General features: G+C 34.7%; 1 protein-coding gene across 1 annotated transcript; it reads left to right on the forward strand.

The window, feature by feature from the left end:
* Positions 1-176: 176 nt before the first annotated feature.
* Positions 177-3,493, forward strand: LOC132565580 (uncharacterized). Its single transcript, XM_060230228.1, has 2 exons — positions 177-278; positions 1,415-3,493. The coding sequence occupies exons 1-2, from the start codon at positions 177-179 to the stop codon at positions 3,491-3,493; spliced, it is 2,181 nt and encodes a 726-aa protein (XP_060086211.1).
* The last annotated feature ends 15,201 nt before the right edge of the window (positions 3,494-18,694 follow it).

Here is an 18,694-nt window from a genome sequence, read left to right on the forward strand (position 1 = left end):
AGACATCAAAAGGCGGGGCATGTAGGTAGCAGGAGGACTGATAAGGCGACCAGTCCTGTTTCTAGTGAATATATTAGCGGCTGACTTTTGAAACAATTGTCTCTGACTTTTGATTGTAAGACGTGTGTCACAGCGGAACCTATGAATCCTGTGCATGAATTGACGACGTTATAACGATGGCTATTCCACTTGCAAACTTTCACAAAAACAGCAAGTTGACTTTCGAGCACATTAAACATGAAGAACCGTGTCCTTTAACTACCGAGTTTTTAACCCAGGTAAGTCTACAATCTTAAAGTTAATTCAGCGATCGATTTATGGTGTTACATGTTGAAATTCAACGTCGTTGAAAATGGAAACAAATAATAACCTGAAAATTGTATAAGTATATTAGCCTTGGACACCTGAATCACTGAACATTTTTACAGAATGGATTGTTAACTTCAGACGGTACCTAAAACATATCTTAACCTACAAAATGCCCCTTTAAACACTCTTCTTGAAATGAAACAAAACTGAAAAATTCACAAAACTCTATAAACCTAGGCAAATACAATAAACGGTTAGAAATCCCTAATGTCAAAAAAATAATGATAATAAGAAATAAAATCGTACCCAAATAGATTTAAAGTACATTTGAGTTACTGGCTAATTAATTTTTTTTTTAAAGCACAGGATGAACTAAACAAGAAATTTGTATTTGTATTAAAGTTGTACTAAGGCAGGTAGAAAGTCAATACGTGTCATCTCTTGTATTTGAGCTCATTACCAAATGTCTTGAAAATATTGACGTATCGATGTGTGTGTCTAATTTGAGAAAATACACACGACAAGATCACGTGATCACTCGATGAGGATCTCAAAATGCTTGTTTGCATCTCCATATAAATATCAGTCATCTTTAGACGGTTGGCGTTGTTGGCAATCACTTTGCCATGTTTTCTAAGGTGGTGTTTTTGCAAAGATAATTTTCTACTCTTTCAGTGAACTTTAGTGGTTTTTGCGGTTTCGTTTCTCTTTTTGTTTCTTACCACACAAGATAAGAATGATTCTGAAAACGGAGAAAAAAACCCAAAAAAAACATGATTTTTTTTACCTGCATGATAAGCAATATTATGATGAATTGTAAACAACCCCTATTAATGATATAGTCTTTTCCATTTTTTTCCCGAATTCCCTCCCTTTATTCTTCACCATTTGATTAATTCACATTAGGAACTGTTTGTCGCCTTCTTTATAGGCCAGAAAAATAAGGCTGATATGTATAGGTTCCAAATTCGTCTCTCCGGGGTCAATTTGGTGAATGATAACATAGCAAAACTAATATACATTTAAGATCTTACTTCACAGAGTGGCTACGAAAAACAAACTACCATCATTATTTATTTACTTTGAATTCAATGTTTCCTTACAGTTGTTGCAACATCCACGGTACAAAATCGACAACGACAGCATATCACCTTTGTTAGTACAGATACTTGATGATTGTCACGGTTCAGAGGAAATGGTCAATAACAGAAGAAAGGTGATGCACGTCAGTGATAAGATAAGCAATGCAGACGACAAGTTATTGGAGTGGTTTAGTGGCGGGAGTGTTGGCGAAGGTTTCAGATTGAAAACTTCAGATGAGGATGTAATGTATATTATGAAATCCATTATTGTGACATATCCTGATCGAACACACTTCATCCCTAAGGATGAATTGAAGAAAACCATTCTGTATATGAGTGACGCTCATTGCCGGCCTGGGTATGTTACCCTTGAAATAGCACAACTTGCGGTTGGCGAGGGATGTACCTCCATCTTTCAAAATGCCATTGTTCCTGTCGGAGACTCATTGTTTGTTTCTAGTGATATCTATAGACAAGGCAGAGTAGACCTATTTAAGAGAAAAATTGGCATAGGCTATGTTTCTAATGGACCATGTGCCAGTATTTCGTACCAGAATTATGTAAAGAGTCTAGATTTTGCAGTTGCATTTCCCTGTGTATGCTGGCCAAATGTAGCTGCTGAATGGATACATAGAGTTCGTCTTCATGGATGGCCGACTCAGACTTTGATTAACAGAATCCTTAAGGATGGGTGTCAGGTCGTCCCTGTTGGTGATAAGTGTTCTACAGACACCCTACTGCAATGGAGAATATCGTTTGTCTGTGCAGAACAAATCTTAATTCATTCCCTCAGTCATTCTCAATTCAGGGTATATGGATTACTTAAATATTTCTTGACCCTAATAAAAGATACACTTAAGCACATCATTGGAGACGATGATATCCTTTGTTCGTATTTCCTTAAAACAGTTATTTTTCATGCAGTCGAAAACTCTCCGGCTTCGCTATGGGTAGACCAAAATACCTTTGTATGTTTTCGGTTTTGTCTATCTATTTTGATTGCATGGGTCAGAGCGGGATACTGTCCTAATTATTTCATCCGAAACAACAACTTATTCTTGAGGAAAATTCATGGAGAAAACCGTAAAAAACTGCTGCATTTTCTTATAGATCTGCATGACCTCAATTGGATGTGTTTATGCTTAGATTCGAAAGACAATGGCGTTGGTCGAATGCTCCTAGAACGGCAAAATCCGACGTCTAGAGAACTTATGCAATATCGCACGGATATTGATCTATTTCGAGAATGTTTGTTCCAATTACCTCGTATCGATATCATAGGAAAATTTTCTCATTCACTAAAATGCCTTCATGTTTCTCAATCGGATTCCGAGGATTTGATTGCTTACAGTATAGTGACTGCAATACTTTGTGGTAGAGCGCATCAACTGTTTGGTCAGTATAATGTCACTGAAAGCAATAAATCCAAGTATGTTGCCATGAAGAAATGTAGACACTTAATGACATCGCATGCATCAATGTGTACCAGCCCAGGAGTAATGATGCTTGCCACTTGCCACTTTCTCACCGGAAACTACAACAAAACACTCCAGATGTGTACATATATGAGGTTGACAAATAAACTCTTCATTTGTTTGGCAAACGCCGACACCGACAGTTCAGAGGCATTACACTCAAGGACATACAAATCAAGAAATGGTGCACCTCTGCTATACCAAATGTACAGTGGACAGAAAAACACGTGCTATCAAAGGTTCAAAGAATGGTTTTACTCTTGTTTGGTTTTTACCGAGCACAATATCCTATTTTGCATACCCCACCTTCAACTCGAGGTTAAAATGCATAACCCGGGCGTACTTATTCCTCCTTTGCCATACGCCGCATTTCTGTCTTTCCTCTGCTACCATGAACTTGGTGACTTGAGGGGACGGGATAAAGAGCTTCTAAACCTGCGGGCGGCCAACTACGACCCTGAACAAGGAGGGCATCGCTATTGGATAAATCACACACTTCTGGGGATATGTTACCAAACTGTTGGAGACATTCGCAGCGCCATCAGGTCGTTTACAGATTATGTAGAAACGATGTCACATTATAATCCTGCTGTAGAGAGAATAGAAACGCTTCTTAGATCTTCGTAGATCAAATATCATCATAAATATGAAAGTTGTAAGCAAATGCATCGAAACGGACTCAATAAAGTCAGTTACACTCATTATCGGCACGAAGTACATTTGTATAAACTCAACGCTGAAGGAATTATTAAGGAATTCCCTTGACAATTATCAAATGGGAAAAAGAAAAAAACGTAAAGCTTGAAAACAAATCGCCATGTAAATTTCGATATAAACACGTAAAAAGTTTTTTCATGTAAGCACTTTTTTTTGGAGGGGGGCAATAGGCAAATCGAGCAGAAGATAAGCACTTCCTAACTAGTTTTCGACTTCAATTTAGACCAATTTTGAGTTTATTCGATCACCTCCTTGACTTCAACAATTTAGATCATATGCATCACTGACGAGTCTCAGAAGGATGAAACAGTTTTACGCTGCAATCAAGTCCATAATTTGACTATACTATTTCTAATTCTTAATATGTATTCAAAAGTGCTATTTACTTTTCGGATAGGTTTTGTCGAATCTTTTAGATAGGATAGTGCCAAAGTAAAACCTTCAATCTGATACGATATCATGGTAGTAGATATTATATTAAAGATTTATGGGGAAGAAACTTTTATCAATTTCAAATCAATATTAACAATAAATTTTTGATACATTTTAATAAACAAAACTACAATAACATCAATCTTCTGATGCCTTGTAAGAATATGTTCACTTTTTGGAAATATTTGCATTATGAGTTAATTAATGCTAATCTTTAAATACTTGGGATGGCCTCGTGATAACTTCTAGACATATATTGACAACTGGAGTTACTTCCCTTCTTCCTCTGTCTTGCAGATATTTACGTTAATGAGTTATATGATATGCTTCTACAGTATGTGGATGTGATTTATCTCCAAAGTCATCCATTAATCATACATTTTTATATAAACTATGCTTGTACCTCTCTTGGTATATCATCATTTAAAACGTCTGCTGATATTGTTAACGTTGACCAGAAAAAAGAATCGTGCGTTCGTGTAACTTACATGTACAATAAGTAGCTCACGATTTTTTTTCTAATAATTTGATTTTACATTGATTTCGATAAATGTATTGCTTTGAAAATAACACACCTATATGTTGCTTGTTGGAACTTGTAATTAACCACTGTGTTTTTGTATGTCTAGTTTAGTTTTGCATATTAATTAGTAGTATTTGCCCTCAGGTCATATAATGACACCCAAAATGATAAATGTAATAAAGATCACATGCGGGTACTAGACCACACCTGTTCATTCTTGGAATAGTTTTTTTGATCATGTAGAAATAGGTCACACAAAATTGTTGATTGTAGTATTTGGAATTTCATTCACTGTACTTTGTTATTTTAAATGTCAACATTTAAAAATGAACTAACTCGAGTGAATACCTGAACAACAACAACGAGATGTGCAGCCTTTATCTATCACATGATCAGCCTTTTACCAAGTAACTTCGCCTATTTTTATGTCACCAGTTTAATATTCCCGATATCGTTTTAATTGACTATGTCAGTCAGAAATCAGTTGTGATGCTATAATAGGAACAGTATGAATTAAACACGGCGTAAATCATTGGTCTAAATCTACAGGTACTAAGACAGAAAATCCTAATTTCGCAATACAGAAAATCTTTACCTCTTCCATCACTTTTACGTGTGACATTAACAAACTATTACCTGATAATCTACCAAAAAGTGTATAAATCAGAATAATTGTTCATCAGAAATCGTTCAAAAGAAATAATCACAATAATTATACAGCTTATTGGAAAACTGTCCCTGTTGGTTTCATTATAGCAAAATATTGGAATAGGCAACATGGATAATCTGTCGTATCGTCGAAATTCTGCTGGGTATATAGGATGGACATTTGCAATACGTTTCTTGTTATTTAAAACAAGACGTTATTAATGTGCCTTGGCAAATTAAGACTCCTAATCACAAAATATTACTTAATCAAGAGGAACCAGTACCTATATTATTCATTTTAATGTACATTTCTTTCGTCAAGTGGTATATGTATTAACAAACATTAATACGGAGAACTAGAATATCGTATAAAGACGGGTTTAAATAGTCAATGTTTTGGTTATATCGTATAAAGACATCCAGCATCTGTCATAAGGTTTAAAAAACATACTTTAGGAATGTTTTGGTTATAATCAAAAGAAATGCATTTATAGATGAATACCACCGATAACTAATATATCAAGAGGAAAACGTGTAGTCGACAGTAACAGTCAAGGGGGGAAATCCTTAAATGGACATCAAATATTGCAGAATACAACTAGTATGACTATATGTTTTCTATAACCCCTTCAGCTTGGAAAACACCACTAAAATTGCAGAACATACTTCGTTTAGGTTTCGCCCTCATTTATTCCATTTGTGGTTCAGATAACGATTATTTGTTGGTATTTTCTATTTTTATGGGTTTCATACGCACAAATATGCTATCCTTTTTAATTGCTTTGATAAAATCGCAAAGAACTCTTGAAGTACAGAAGCATAACAAAACAAACGCAATAATTGATCTGATCTGGTGATTTATGAGCCCGAGTATCAACATTGTTGGTTTGCTGGTTAAAAAAAAGGAAAAAAATCGACACGTTAATGGAATTACGATCCAAACATATACTCGTTAAAAGTAGGGCATGATATTAGCAATGGAGGACGCATAGATTCATAACAAAATCACATGACAAATAAGACTATGTGTTCAAGTCGGGTATGCGATTTCCGCGCCATCGACGAGAATATTATTACGTTGCAAAATGAAAATATAGTAAACGACAAATTCTCTTTAAAAGAAAAAATGCCATTCTTGGCGTGCGAAGTGGGGTAAATATATCATATATGAAAGTAGCAAACATAACATTTAAAAAAATATTTGCTTTTAAACTTAACGATAACGATAGGATACTGTATCTGAAAATGAATACCAGCGAAAGATATGTTTTCAGAAAAGAGTTTTAGTGTGAATATGTTAAATATCGGTAAGGTTTTATTAAATGTACTGTAGTCAACATTATGAAGCAAGATCAACAATGTCCGGTATGTCATGTGTCTGATGAGGTGATGAACCCAGTATTCAAAAATCATTACACTCAATAGCTTAACATATATGAATATCACCAATACATTGTCCAGTATCTGATCTCAGTCACTTAATGGTCTTAATCAATACATTATACTGAATATCCTCAGTAAGGATACTATTTTTATGAACACTTGTGAACAGGATACCACGTTTTACCAAAGATTCAAAGATTGCTTTCATTCTTGTTTGGCGTTTACCAATCAAAATATCTTATTCTGTCTACCCCCGCCTTCACCACGAGTATAGAGTTCAATTCCGGCAGTAGTTATCCCGCATTTGCTGTGCTATCATGAGCTTGATGACTTGAGAATACGCGATATGGGGCTTCTAAACACTACGACCATGAACAAGGAGTCCACTGCTACTGGATAGTTCACACACTTCTAGGGATCTGTTACCAACAGGGGTGGGACAATCATCGGGTCATCCGGTCGCTTACAGATTCTGTAGAAATGATGCCGCACTATAACCCCACCAACGCGAGAATAAAGATGTTATTAAACCCATCGTACATTTCATCCCCAACCTGAAAGTTATTTATATAAATGCGTTGAAGATGACTTCGTCAAAACAAAGCTGGAATTATTGGCATGTTTCTGTACATTTGTATAAAACCAACACCAAAGACAATGATTGACAAATATTTTATAGAGGAAAGAGTTGTAGAAAGTTCCTTTACTCATGAAATCAACTTTATGGATTTATCATTTCTTGGACATATGAATTTAAGGATTAAAATTAACCTCGAATTCAATGGAAATACCACCCGCTACCTACTACCTCCAGGATCAATTAGGACGTCGTCATATTCAACTGTTAACTACGCAAAACACAGCGCCAGAAGGCAACAGACCATGGCCAGCAGGCCATGCAAACAGCAGAAAAATATATAAATTCGTCCTTTTCCCGTATCAAGTAGTGAGACGAAATCATGAAAGAAGAAGAAAGAAAAAAGACATCAATGAGAAGGCACAAAACGTTTGTAGGAAATATGAAGAATAGAAACACAAAATCTAACAGCAAATCTGACCTGAATACATATAGCTAGAAGTACAGGAACCTATGAATCAGATTCCTTACTTTCAGGGTCTAATATCCCAAGAAAAATAACTTTTTTTATTTCCTTAACGGATCACGACCTCATCAAGAAAGATGACTTATGACCTATGAACTTTGTTCATGATGTCGCTTGGATAATATATATATGTATATATCTACAAATGCGGATTAATGTAAACACAATGATTATAATTATCAACATTCTGATTCGATCAGATCGACTTTCAGTGTTAGTGAAATCCTAATTTTTGTTTTTGATGAAATGCCCTGTGCCTTACAACAATTTTGCCGGTCGATGGATTAACTTGTCCAGAAAACAATGATTCTCAGTAATTTATTCACTAAGAATAAATAAACGAATCAAAATAACACGCTAGGCCCTTATCCGTTTCCCCCTAAATTTGGAAGTAATGAACAATTCAGTAGAGCAAGGGAGGTAATTCAGCAGCTAGAATATGACCAAATTTCCTCGTGATTTTGTGAGTTTGCTCAATATATGAAATAATCTGAGAATTGAACGTTATTTGAAGTCCATGCTATCCATTTCTTACTTGTACAGTGTACATTTATCGAAGCCGACAAAGAAGAGATAGCTTATTATGTTGAAGAAATATATAAGGTTTAACCGGACATGGAAATGTTTACTAGCCATTACTACACATATTTTCGAATTCATCAGGTGATTACTTTTTCAATACTTTTCCAATCTCGATTGTAAGCCACTCATTGGAAAAATAGAACATTTCTCGTGAAGGAAATGTATGAGTTACTTAGATGTCGGGCTCTCTGTCCGTCTGTGACCTTCAAAAACTGAGAGAAGTACTCTCGCTAGTAGTAGAACACATGTAACACGTATGTCACCGAATGTCCGGACTCCCCGACCAACGATACACAACGATACATATTATGGTGACAAGCGTTTTGACTCCCGACACCGGAAAACTGAACATATTGTTTTTAATTCTGTTTCTTCATAAATATTTGTACTATATTCAAGGGATCCCAGATCTTAGCAACACGTCTTATGATATAGGGGAGGCAACTCCAATTCAATTCTTGAAATATTGAATTCCCTGTCATTCAGCATTATGGCCGTTTGAGGAAGTTATTAATGTATAAACAAATCAGCGATCTTGCCTTGGTGGTGAAAAATATTTGGTCAATGAATTGTAACTTGGGATGGTGTTGAATTTTGATAAGCATGAAAACACCCCGGATAAATTGCAATTACTGAATTAAAGTTAAAATAGATCAAACCAACTAATTACCTATAACTAAATAAAACTTCAGTGATAAACTATGTAAAAGAAATCATAATACATGTCTATCAATGAAATGATTCTTACAAAAGATATTAAATTCTTGGTAAAACACCTCTCTCTCTTAATATAATATATTCTTTAATTGATATTTGCTCCGCTTGCAAGAGACATGTACCTCAAAATATTTGGTTCTAGCACATACTCCTATATACATTTTTACCCCGCTAATTGTGGTGGCCATGACGATCGATTATATTTGTGTTATAGTCAGGGGTAACTGCATTCTTACGATAATACATAAGCAGTGTGCAAAAACATGTCAGGTACTATTAATACCATCTTTAAAATACGATATATGTCACAATATCCTTCTCACCATGCGTATCACAACATCCTTCTCACCATACGTATCACAGCATCCTTTTCACCAAGCGTATCACAACATCCTTCTCACCATACGTATCACAGCATCCTTTTCACCATACGTATCACAACATCCTTCCTACCATAGGTATCACAACAGCCTTCTTACCATACATATCACAACATCCTTCTCACCATACATATCATAACATCCTTCTCACCATACGTATCACAACATCCTTATTGTAGAACGTATCAAAACATCCTTCCTACCATACATATCACAACATCCTTCTCACCATACGTATCACAACATCCTTATTATAGAACGTATCAAAACATCCTTCCTATCATACGTATCACAACATCATTCCTACCATACATATCACAACATCCTTCTCACCATACGTATCACAACATCCTTCACACCATACGTATCACAACATTCTTCTTAACATACGTAACACAACATCATTCTTACCATACATATCACAACATCCTTCTCACCATACGTATCACAACATCCTTATTATAGAACGTATCACAACATCCTTCTTACCATACGTAACACAACATCCTTCTTATAATACATATCACAACATCCTTCTTAACATACGTATCACAACATCCTTCTTACCATACATATCACAACATCCTTCTTACCATACGTATCACAACATCCTTCTCACCATACGTAACACAACATTCTTCTTATAATACATATCACAACATCCTTCTTACCATACGTATCACAACATCCTTATTATAGAACGTATCACAACATCCTTCTCACCATACGTAACACAACATCCTTCTTATAATACATATCACAACATCCTTCATACCATAGGTATCACAACATCCTTCTCACCATACGTATCACAACATCCTTCTCACCATACGTATCACAACATCCTTATCATAGAACGTATCACAACATCCTTCTTACCATACGTAACACAACATCCTTCTTATAATACATATCACAACATCCTTCATACCATACGTATCACAACATCCTTATTATAGAACGTATCACAACATCCTTCTCACCATATCACAACATCCTTCTCATCATATCACAACATCCTTCTTATAATACATATCACAACATCCTTCTCACCATACGTATCACAACATCCTTCTTACCATACGTATCACAACATCCTTCTTACCATACATATCACAACATCCTTCTCATCATATCACAACATCCTTCTTACCATACATATCACAATATCCTTCTCACCATATCACAACATCCTTCTCATCATATCACAACATCCCTCTTACCATATCATAACGTCCCTCTCACCATATGTAACACAACTTCCTTCTTACCATACATAATACAACATCCTTCTCACCATACGTATCAAAACATCCTTCTTACCATACGTAACACAACATCTTCTTATCATACATATCACAACATCTGTATCAAGATAAAACATACCATCCGTTTAATACAATACAAACTATCGTAAGCGCATTATCATGCATAGTTCTCTCCTACATATTCAGTCATTACTTTCAACACTTTAATATTGTTGACATTTCCATCTTTTTGTCACATCAAACTTACTTGAAATAAGAGACGAACACACTCATGCGTTCTGTTTACCCATCATTTTTATTCCGGAGCATAAAATGAGTTTATGATTCCATATCAATCTTACGTCTGAATGAAAAGACGTGTCTGATCTCCATTTCATCAAGGCAATTAAGACTATTTCCAAATTCATAAATACAGTTTCTGATACTATTCATACGGTTACTTTATATTACTGTGCATTTAACTAAAACGTAAGACCGGAATTTATTTTCGGACTAAGACAGGAAATAATTCATTTTTTAGAGGAAGAGCGTTGTTTTCTAGCGGCAGGGTATCATCGATTCATTATGACATTTCGTCTCCAAGTAGAAAGTACCGAAAATATGCAAGTAAATATTACATCCGGTATGTAACAAAATGGAATGTATTGTGCCATATAACTGCCATCTACTTCCAAGATGATGTTGTTGAGATGATTGTCTCGTCAATTGGAATATCGACCTGTGATCTCGTGGTGCTCGGATCAGTGATGAAATCACATGTGAGTTTGTAAACTTGTACTTTTCTGTCCGCTGATCTCCATCTGCCAGAGAGCATGGTGTGAACTGAGGTTCAGTAATGAAAACCTTCAGTAGGTTACACATAGGGTCTAACAGCTGGACTGATTTTGAGTGGTGTTCACTGATTAGTATGAAATTTTGGTGGTTTAACACCATGTCGGTAATGTAGATGTTTTCTGTTTAACTTGGTAACCTTGACTAGTTCTTTCCCATTGCTGCTGTGTCTTATAAACACTGATGTAGAGTTGGGTTCTACAGACCGGGATGTCGGTAAGCATGACTAAAATGTATCCATTAGCTACCTAGCACAAATAGCAAGGTTTTAATGGATTTGTTTTGATCCATGTAGAGGTGCAAGACTTTGTTTTCTTCCGTTCTCAGCATATAGTTGATACACATCTGTGTAGGGGATGGCATTAAGAGACGTTTATTGCCTGATATGTACAAAACATCGCGTAAAACATCGTTTTATGCAACAATTTTGATTACGTGACCATTTGAATTCAAACGCTGAATGCAATAAGTTTCGTTTTGTTTACTTCCACAGTTACTATCACCTAATAGCTTTATCGACACTACAGTAGAAGAATTTCGAAAGAACGTTGTTATGTTTATTTTACCTCACACTTGAGCCCTTTTTGGTTCTGTGGCAATTTTAATTGTGTAGAATCATCGGCTTGATCAGCTGAGAATTTCGGGGTGGCAATACTTCCTTCAGGTCCATCCCAAAAGATATCAAGAGTACAGACCTTGGATTCTCGAGCTTCAGAAACTGTGCCGACTGGTTGAATTGTACCTAGATCGTTAAAGTCTTGTTATACAAGTTCACAAATCAATATCTCTACATCACTTTCATCTACCAGGTGCTCTGAATTTAAGACGAGTTTTGATACTTTTGGGTTTTCCAGTGAAGTACGGGATATTTGATTTTCCACCACTGCTCACAAACTTCAAGATGATTTTTTTAAATTTCTGTAACCTCATGTAACGATCTAATTCTTTCAACACACTTGTGTTGTGTTAGTCCAGTTTTGTCTGGGCTGTTTCTGGTGCACCACTAGTTTGATTTGGTTTCGCCTGTGTAGAAGATTTGTTTCGTCAAGTCGTATGATTCAAATGAACTTGGCGAATTTCCGCTATGCCCTGAAGATATTTTTCCAGGCTAGTAGAAGTCGGGTTTGAAACAGATTCCGCAAATTCCAGGAGAAGTTTTAATGGCTTGTGTTAGCAGTGTCTCCAGTCTGTGTTCATGATGCCTGTGTTCTATACATAAGCCACACATAGTACATTTACATGGTATGCATATCATTATGTTTTGCTGTCCTTCATGAACTTGACAGGCCATCGTTATCAAAGAATACAATACTGTACAGGTATCCTCTGAGGCTGTTGTGTGGTCAACTTGTTAACGGCCATTTTCAATACAGAATGACGTTACGTGGGTTGTAGAAATAAATCAGGATGCAGAAACAAAGAAAACCCCCTTATTGACATGTCACTTTACAACAATTATAACAATAGCTATTCTTCATTCATCCACACAAGGTAAGGTCAATCAATTTGTCTTCCATTCAATCCAATATCGCATCTTAATAATCATCGATATTTATCTTCATAAATCCATGTATTTTCCAACGAACATTAAGTTATAGTCTACCAGACGCTTCACTGTCAGCTTACAAGGCAAGTCTATAGACCACGAATTTAATTGAGCTTAAGTTAAAGTGTGTTATTGTATATTGAACAGGGATACATGAACATGATAAATTGAGAATTTATTCCAAAAAAAAAAAAACTTGAAACCAGTCATCTAAATCCTATTTAGTATATAGGAGGCTTTATTAAATTTCCAATGAAAAAAACTTATATCATCATTGCAGTGTTGATATAAGAAATCAGATATCATGACAAATATAATATAATTTCCATAATTTTGAGCAACCCGACTCGCTCTTTCTATCCACCGAACCGTTTTTTCTGTTCGGACACAAATGGTACGGAGGCTGAATAAGTTGGCCAAACTATCCAATAATTCCCATGTACATTTCTGGATTTCTCTAGGTTAGTATTTAAGACAGATAAGTCAGCGATTCTTGTCAGATAACAGTATAATATGGTAGAAAACAATGAAAAGCAGCTATTAGTGATTGCGTAATCTTGAAAGTTTTCAACGCCGTCTTATTTTATGCTTGGATAGGCTTTTTTTATCTTTTCTTCGTGACTGATGCCCTCTATCTTGTTTTTGGGTCCATTGTTGAATGCATTGTTCTCATCTGTGAACGTGGCATACTTTTCTTGTTTTGACTAAGATTAGTAAGAAGAGTGTTGTCGATGAAGCAGAAGACGCTTACTCTTCTGGAACATTTGGTTTATTCTCCTTTTGCTTTTTAGTAGTCTCCTTGTAAATCTTCCTTTTCTTCATATTTAGCCGTACATTTAATGAATTTGAATTTGGATTATGACTATGTTCACATGTTGGTGTGTGTTTGTGCGTTCGTTTGTTTTTTACGCCTAGAGATGAAAAGGGGATAATTGGGGTAGCTCTACCATTGACTCAAATGCGGGAGCGTCCAATGCTGACGTTTATGTAGTTATGAAATAAAATGTTCTTGAAATAGAGATATTTTGCAAAACTACGAAAATTAAGCCCCACAAACGTTTATAAATCTACAGTAACATTTTCCGATGGGTCTAGATCATGCTTTTCAGCACCAATATCATGAATACTTCTCTGTAATTATAGTGAGTAATATTAAGAGCCATATCAATGAGTTTGACGTTGGTAAATTATTGATCTGCTCTTATATTAAGGACCTTAATTCTAAAACATAGGACAGAAATAGAAAAATCTAGATAAAGTGGTGCACAAGCTTCATAATTTTTAAAATTTTGCATTTTTCAACAAATATGATAATTAAAGTACATCTATGTATTCTTAACTCTTCCTGTGAATTTATGAAAGCATGGAATGCAAACAATGTTCGTTATTATTTAAATACTGAATGTCGTTAACATTTATTTCATAAATACAAACCGGTAATTTTATATTTTATTGTAAAATTTATTTTGTTTCAAATCTTCGTGGTCTTACCGAAAGCCTGTAAGAAACAGTATGTAATTTTCACAGAAGAACGGCTTATTTGTTCGTCTCAATGTACTATTAACATACTAAACTTGTTCAATGATGAAGTCGCGCATCGACAATAATTGCCATGTTAACAATATACAGAAACTATAATTAGCGCTGTCATGTTTCAGCACACGACTGTCTGCGCGAAAAGCATTATATAAGAACTTCGCTAGCATATATATATGTCTACGTTTTTTTAATTTTCTTTCCTCCACGTAAATAGCGAAAAATAGTACTGAACCCCATAAAAAACACGTTACAGTACACGTAGCACAACAAACTAGCATAATCAGAGCTAGGTAATGTCATCATCCACTTCATATTTAGCTTAACGAGTTAAAGGACTTATTTAATTTTAATGAAACGCTGAGGGAAAAAAGTGAACGACTATATACCATATCTATGTAACTACTTAAGTAATGAAACTCCATTAGGTAGAATTTCTTAGTGTATTTTTTTTATTTTTTTTTATTTTTTGGGTTTTGTTTTTGTTTTTGTTTTTGTTTTTTGTTTTTTCTTTGTTTTTTTCTTCATTTTTTACAGTATTTCTGTATTTTGGATATTGGCTTCGCTAAGGACGATTAAACGAGGTTACTGATATTAAATAAAGGCTTTAAAATATCGCAGATATATCTTTGGCACATACACTTAAACATAGAATTTAATTAATATGGACATGAGCAAGTCTAGAGAGGTAACCATGGAGATATATAGAAGTCGGCTATCGGAATGATGAAACACAACACTGGTCTAGGCACGCTTACAACAATCAATGATAAAACATAATTATGAACTTTAGCGATTGATATCATGTTCCCTTTACAAACATAACTGACAATATTTAGCACACCTAATGTAGTTTCGGGAAGAAAAGGTCAACTATCTGGCTCTCTGAAGCGCTTAACGGTCGTTTTAATGAAAGTCATCACAGTCGGAAAGATGTTTTCTTAGCAGTATTGATCCTTTTTATGGCAGACATGATTAGAATATTGTTTGATTTTTCAAAAGACAGCTTGATTGTTCGCCTGATTTGCATGTTAGAGTGATTGTTGCGGTGTTTGGGATCACCAGTACAATGGACTTGTCAAGAATATTGTAAAATAGCCCGACAGATTTCTGACAATGTTACGTTTTTCTACAATGTATTTGCCAATGGTTTGTCATTACTGGACATATAAATCAGGAAAACAAGAAAATTGTGTTTAAGTTAGCCTCGTAAAGTCAGAAACTGACAACGTAGACACATCATCAATAAATACATCCATCATAACCGAAGTAAACACAAGGAAAAAATGCACAGAATGGTTAGGTTTTATGTTTCCTGCTTTAAACACATAACTTGTAAATCTAAATTATACATGTACTACAGGAACGACGCTTTATTTTTGCAAATCTTAATTACATTTAGGAATCAATATACATTCATAATAAATTTAGAAACAACTTTCTCTGATCATATAAAGATTATTTTTTATTATTTTAAAGCTCTTTTCGTTTTATAGATCAGAAAACTAATTAAGGGACCAGGTTTAAATCAAATTTGAATTCAATGTTAAATGCACCAAAACGAGCTTCATGTAAACTATATGCGTTGGTTATTCCTGGTTCTGAACAGCTATAATAGTATCAGAATTGATAACTGTGAAATCCTAAGTTCCCACTTTAACACGTAATGGTTTGTATTGGAAGGATATTTCAAACTTTAAAATTTGGTTTATTATAAAATCAACAAAAAATGTACTTTTGAGTCTTTTGCAGCTAAAATGCGAAATAATAGCCTGGTTTTTTTACAAGATTTAGTCCTAAACTAATACCAATGTTCCATTTTCCTGTTTAATCAATCAAATTTTCTTATTTCACAATGGTTTTGATATTATTTTATCTCAAACACGGTTTTTGTTAATACAAAAATTGAAATAATTGAATAATAAGTATAGGAAGCTGGTCACAAGATTTTTAACGGAATATTGTCTGGATAAACTTCGGAGGTTACGGACTATACTGTATTACCACCAAAAGGTCAGTTTTCTATCGATTCTGTTATCATCTATAAAGAGTTTGAAATGAAACTTACATCTGATATATCAAAATTGCTATAACATCATCTCGTCATTACAGCTTAAATCCGCAGAAGCAAAATGCGTCGACTCTTGAAATTCTCATTTTCAAATAATTCGACAAACTAGCAATGTACAACACTAATAGAATCGCAAAAATTACTTCACTGGCTCAGCTTTTGTATTTCTTCACCTTGCGTCGGTGAATTTTTCTTTTTCTTTTTTATCTATTATATATGAAGCGTCTCACTGGTACTGACAGTTTCAGGATCGACATGATATAATGTTAGGTTGTATATTTAAGAATATAGAATAAGATGTAACAATTTACATATCTCTACATACAAAACGTTTATATAACTGTGTCACTATATTTTTTTATATTTATGTGAAAAACTCTTAATTGAAACTGAAAACAATAAAAGAGGAAAACGTAAATAAAAAATAAATAATAACACGTAGTCCCTTGAAAAAGAAATAAGATAAATGGAGCAAGCGTTCTAGAAGGGTAAGCGTCGTTTTGGTCAATTAAAGTGAGTCATATGTTAAATGAGGGCAACGCTGATGACAACAATAAATGACAAGCATACAATAGGGAGGTCAAAACGTATATCTTCCAAAATAAGAATATGATGACGATCACAAAACTTTCGTAAATCATGATATAAACACCCACCATAGAAAAATGGCAGGAAAACAGTTTCTCAATGAAGAGTATTGTTAAGATGCAGAAAGGCAAAAATATATTGAAAAAGATTAAAACTATACTCTACCATAGTTCAGACAGCTAGCAAGATATAGAGTTGCCATTTTATATAGCGTAATATTGTCTTAAATCGATGACGTGACCAATTTTGACGCACAATTCAAGGGACAAGAGTTGTCATTTTATACAGCGTAACCTTGTCCTAAATCGATGACGTGACCAATTTTGACGCACAATTCATGGGATTATGATGATGGCGATATAATAAGGTCTCAATCAAATGGCATTTTGTTACTGTTTGTTACTGTGTGGAAACAAAAATTAAGCTCGTCTTATTCCGTGGGCATATATTGTGATGACCAGCCAAACTTTTACGTGATGGTTGCGATATCCTGTCCGCGAAACAGACCTATGTAAGTGATATCATGGCACTATATATTTGATCGCCGAAATATGTTTTGTGCATAGAAATGGTTCTTGTATTTGAGGTCGTTCAAAAATTTCTTTCCGAGCAATACATCTGTATGTATATTTAAATCATTCTGATAAAACAACTCTGAATTAGTTTATTTTGGCAATTCGATTAAATATTCTTAAGAGTTGCACATAATGGCGTTAACAGTCTATCAATTTGAGAAGAAAAAAAAAACGAAAAATGAAATATTTAAATTTAAACTTGATATATTTCACAACAGTTGTGAAAACAAGCAATCATAACTTGTAACAAATCACTTTTTTTTCGTTAGACATGTGTTAATCACTCCTGTTGGCCAGGATGGAAGTGCTCGAGGGGTCTTAATGAGGATGGAAACCAAGATAACCACGGGAAACCCAAGTGATACGTCGTTAACCCAATAACATTTTGTGGTCGTTGAGCCCCTGGAAGGCGAGCTCGCTACCACTGCTAACGAAATTTATTGAATGTATTTTATCATAAAAGGAACAACTCCAGATTGTTACCCAGTCGCCTCCAAGGCATTAACTCCTTAGGCCATTAGCATCAATGACAAATCCCAGAAGATTAAAAAAAACTACACGATAGAGTTTAATTTAACCCTTGGTTTAATTAATCTTACTTAATTTGAATTTTTGACAGTAAAAATATTAAACATTAGCTATAACATGACCTATTTAGCCAGTCAATGCTTTGGTTAGTTCCAGTTCATTCTGTCATGACAAGGTGTGCACAGCCATTCCTACTGATTACATCACGACGAATAGTTCCAAATTAAGGTATGCCAGTCTATAAATCAATTCAGTGATCTTTCTACTTGATAACCTTTTAACTGTCCATATTTTACATGTTTAATAGAAATCAATAGTATGATGGTTTTTTTACTCGAGTCCTTTGATACGTCATTCCTGAAGGTACAGCAGCTTGTTGATAAAGTGGGTAAGTTGTAAG

The sequence above is a fragment of the Ylistrum balloti genome, unplaced genomic scaffold (genome assembly GCF_031769215.1).
Source record: "Ylistrum balloti isolate Yb309-2 unplaced genomic scaffold, AGI_CSIRO_Ybal_v1 Utg369576, whole genome shotgun sequence".
Taxonomy (NCBI): Eukaryota; Metazoa; Mollusca; class Bivalvia; order Pectinida; family Pectinidae; genus Ylistrum; species Ylistrum balloti.

Excerpts from the sequence above, each read along its gene's own strand:
- LOC132565580 (XM_060230228.1), top strand. The coding sequence starts at position 177 with ATGGCTATTCCACTTGCAAACTTTCACAAAAACAGCAAGTTGACTTTC. Across the intron at positions 279-1,414 it reads CTACCGAGTTTTTAACCCAG|TTGTTGCAACATCCACGGTA; the intron begins GTAAGTCTACAA and ends GTTTCCTTACAG.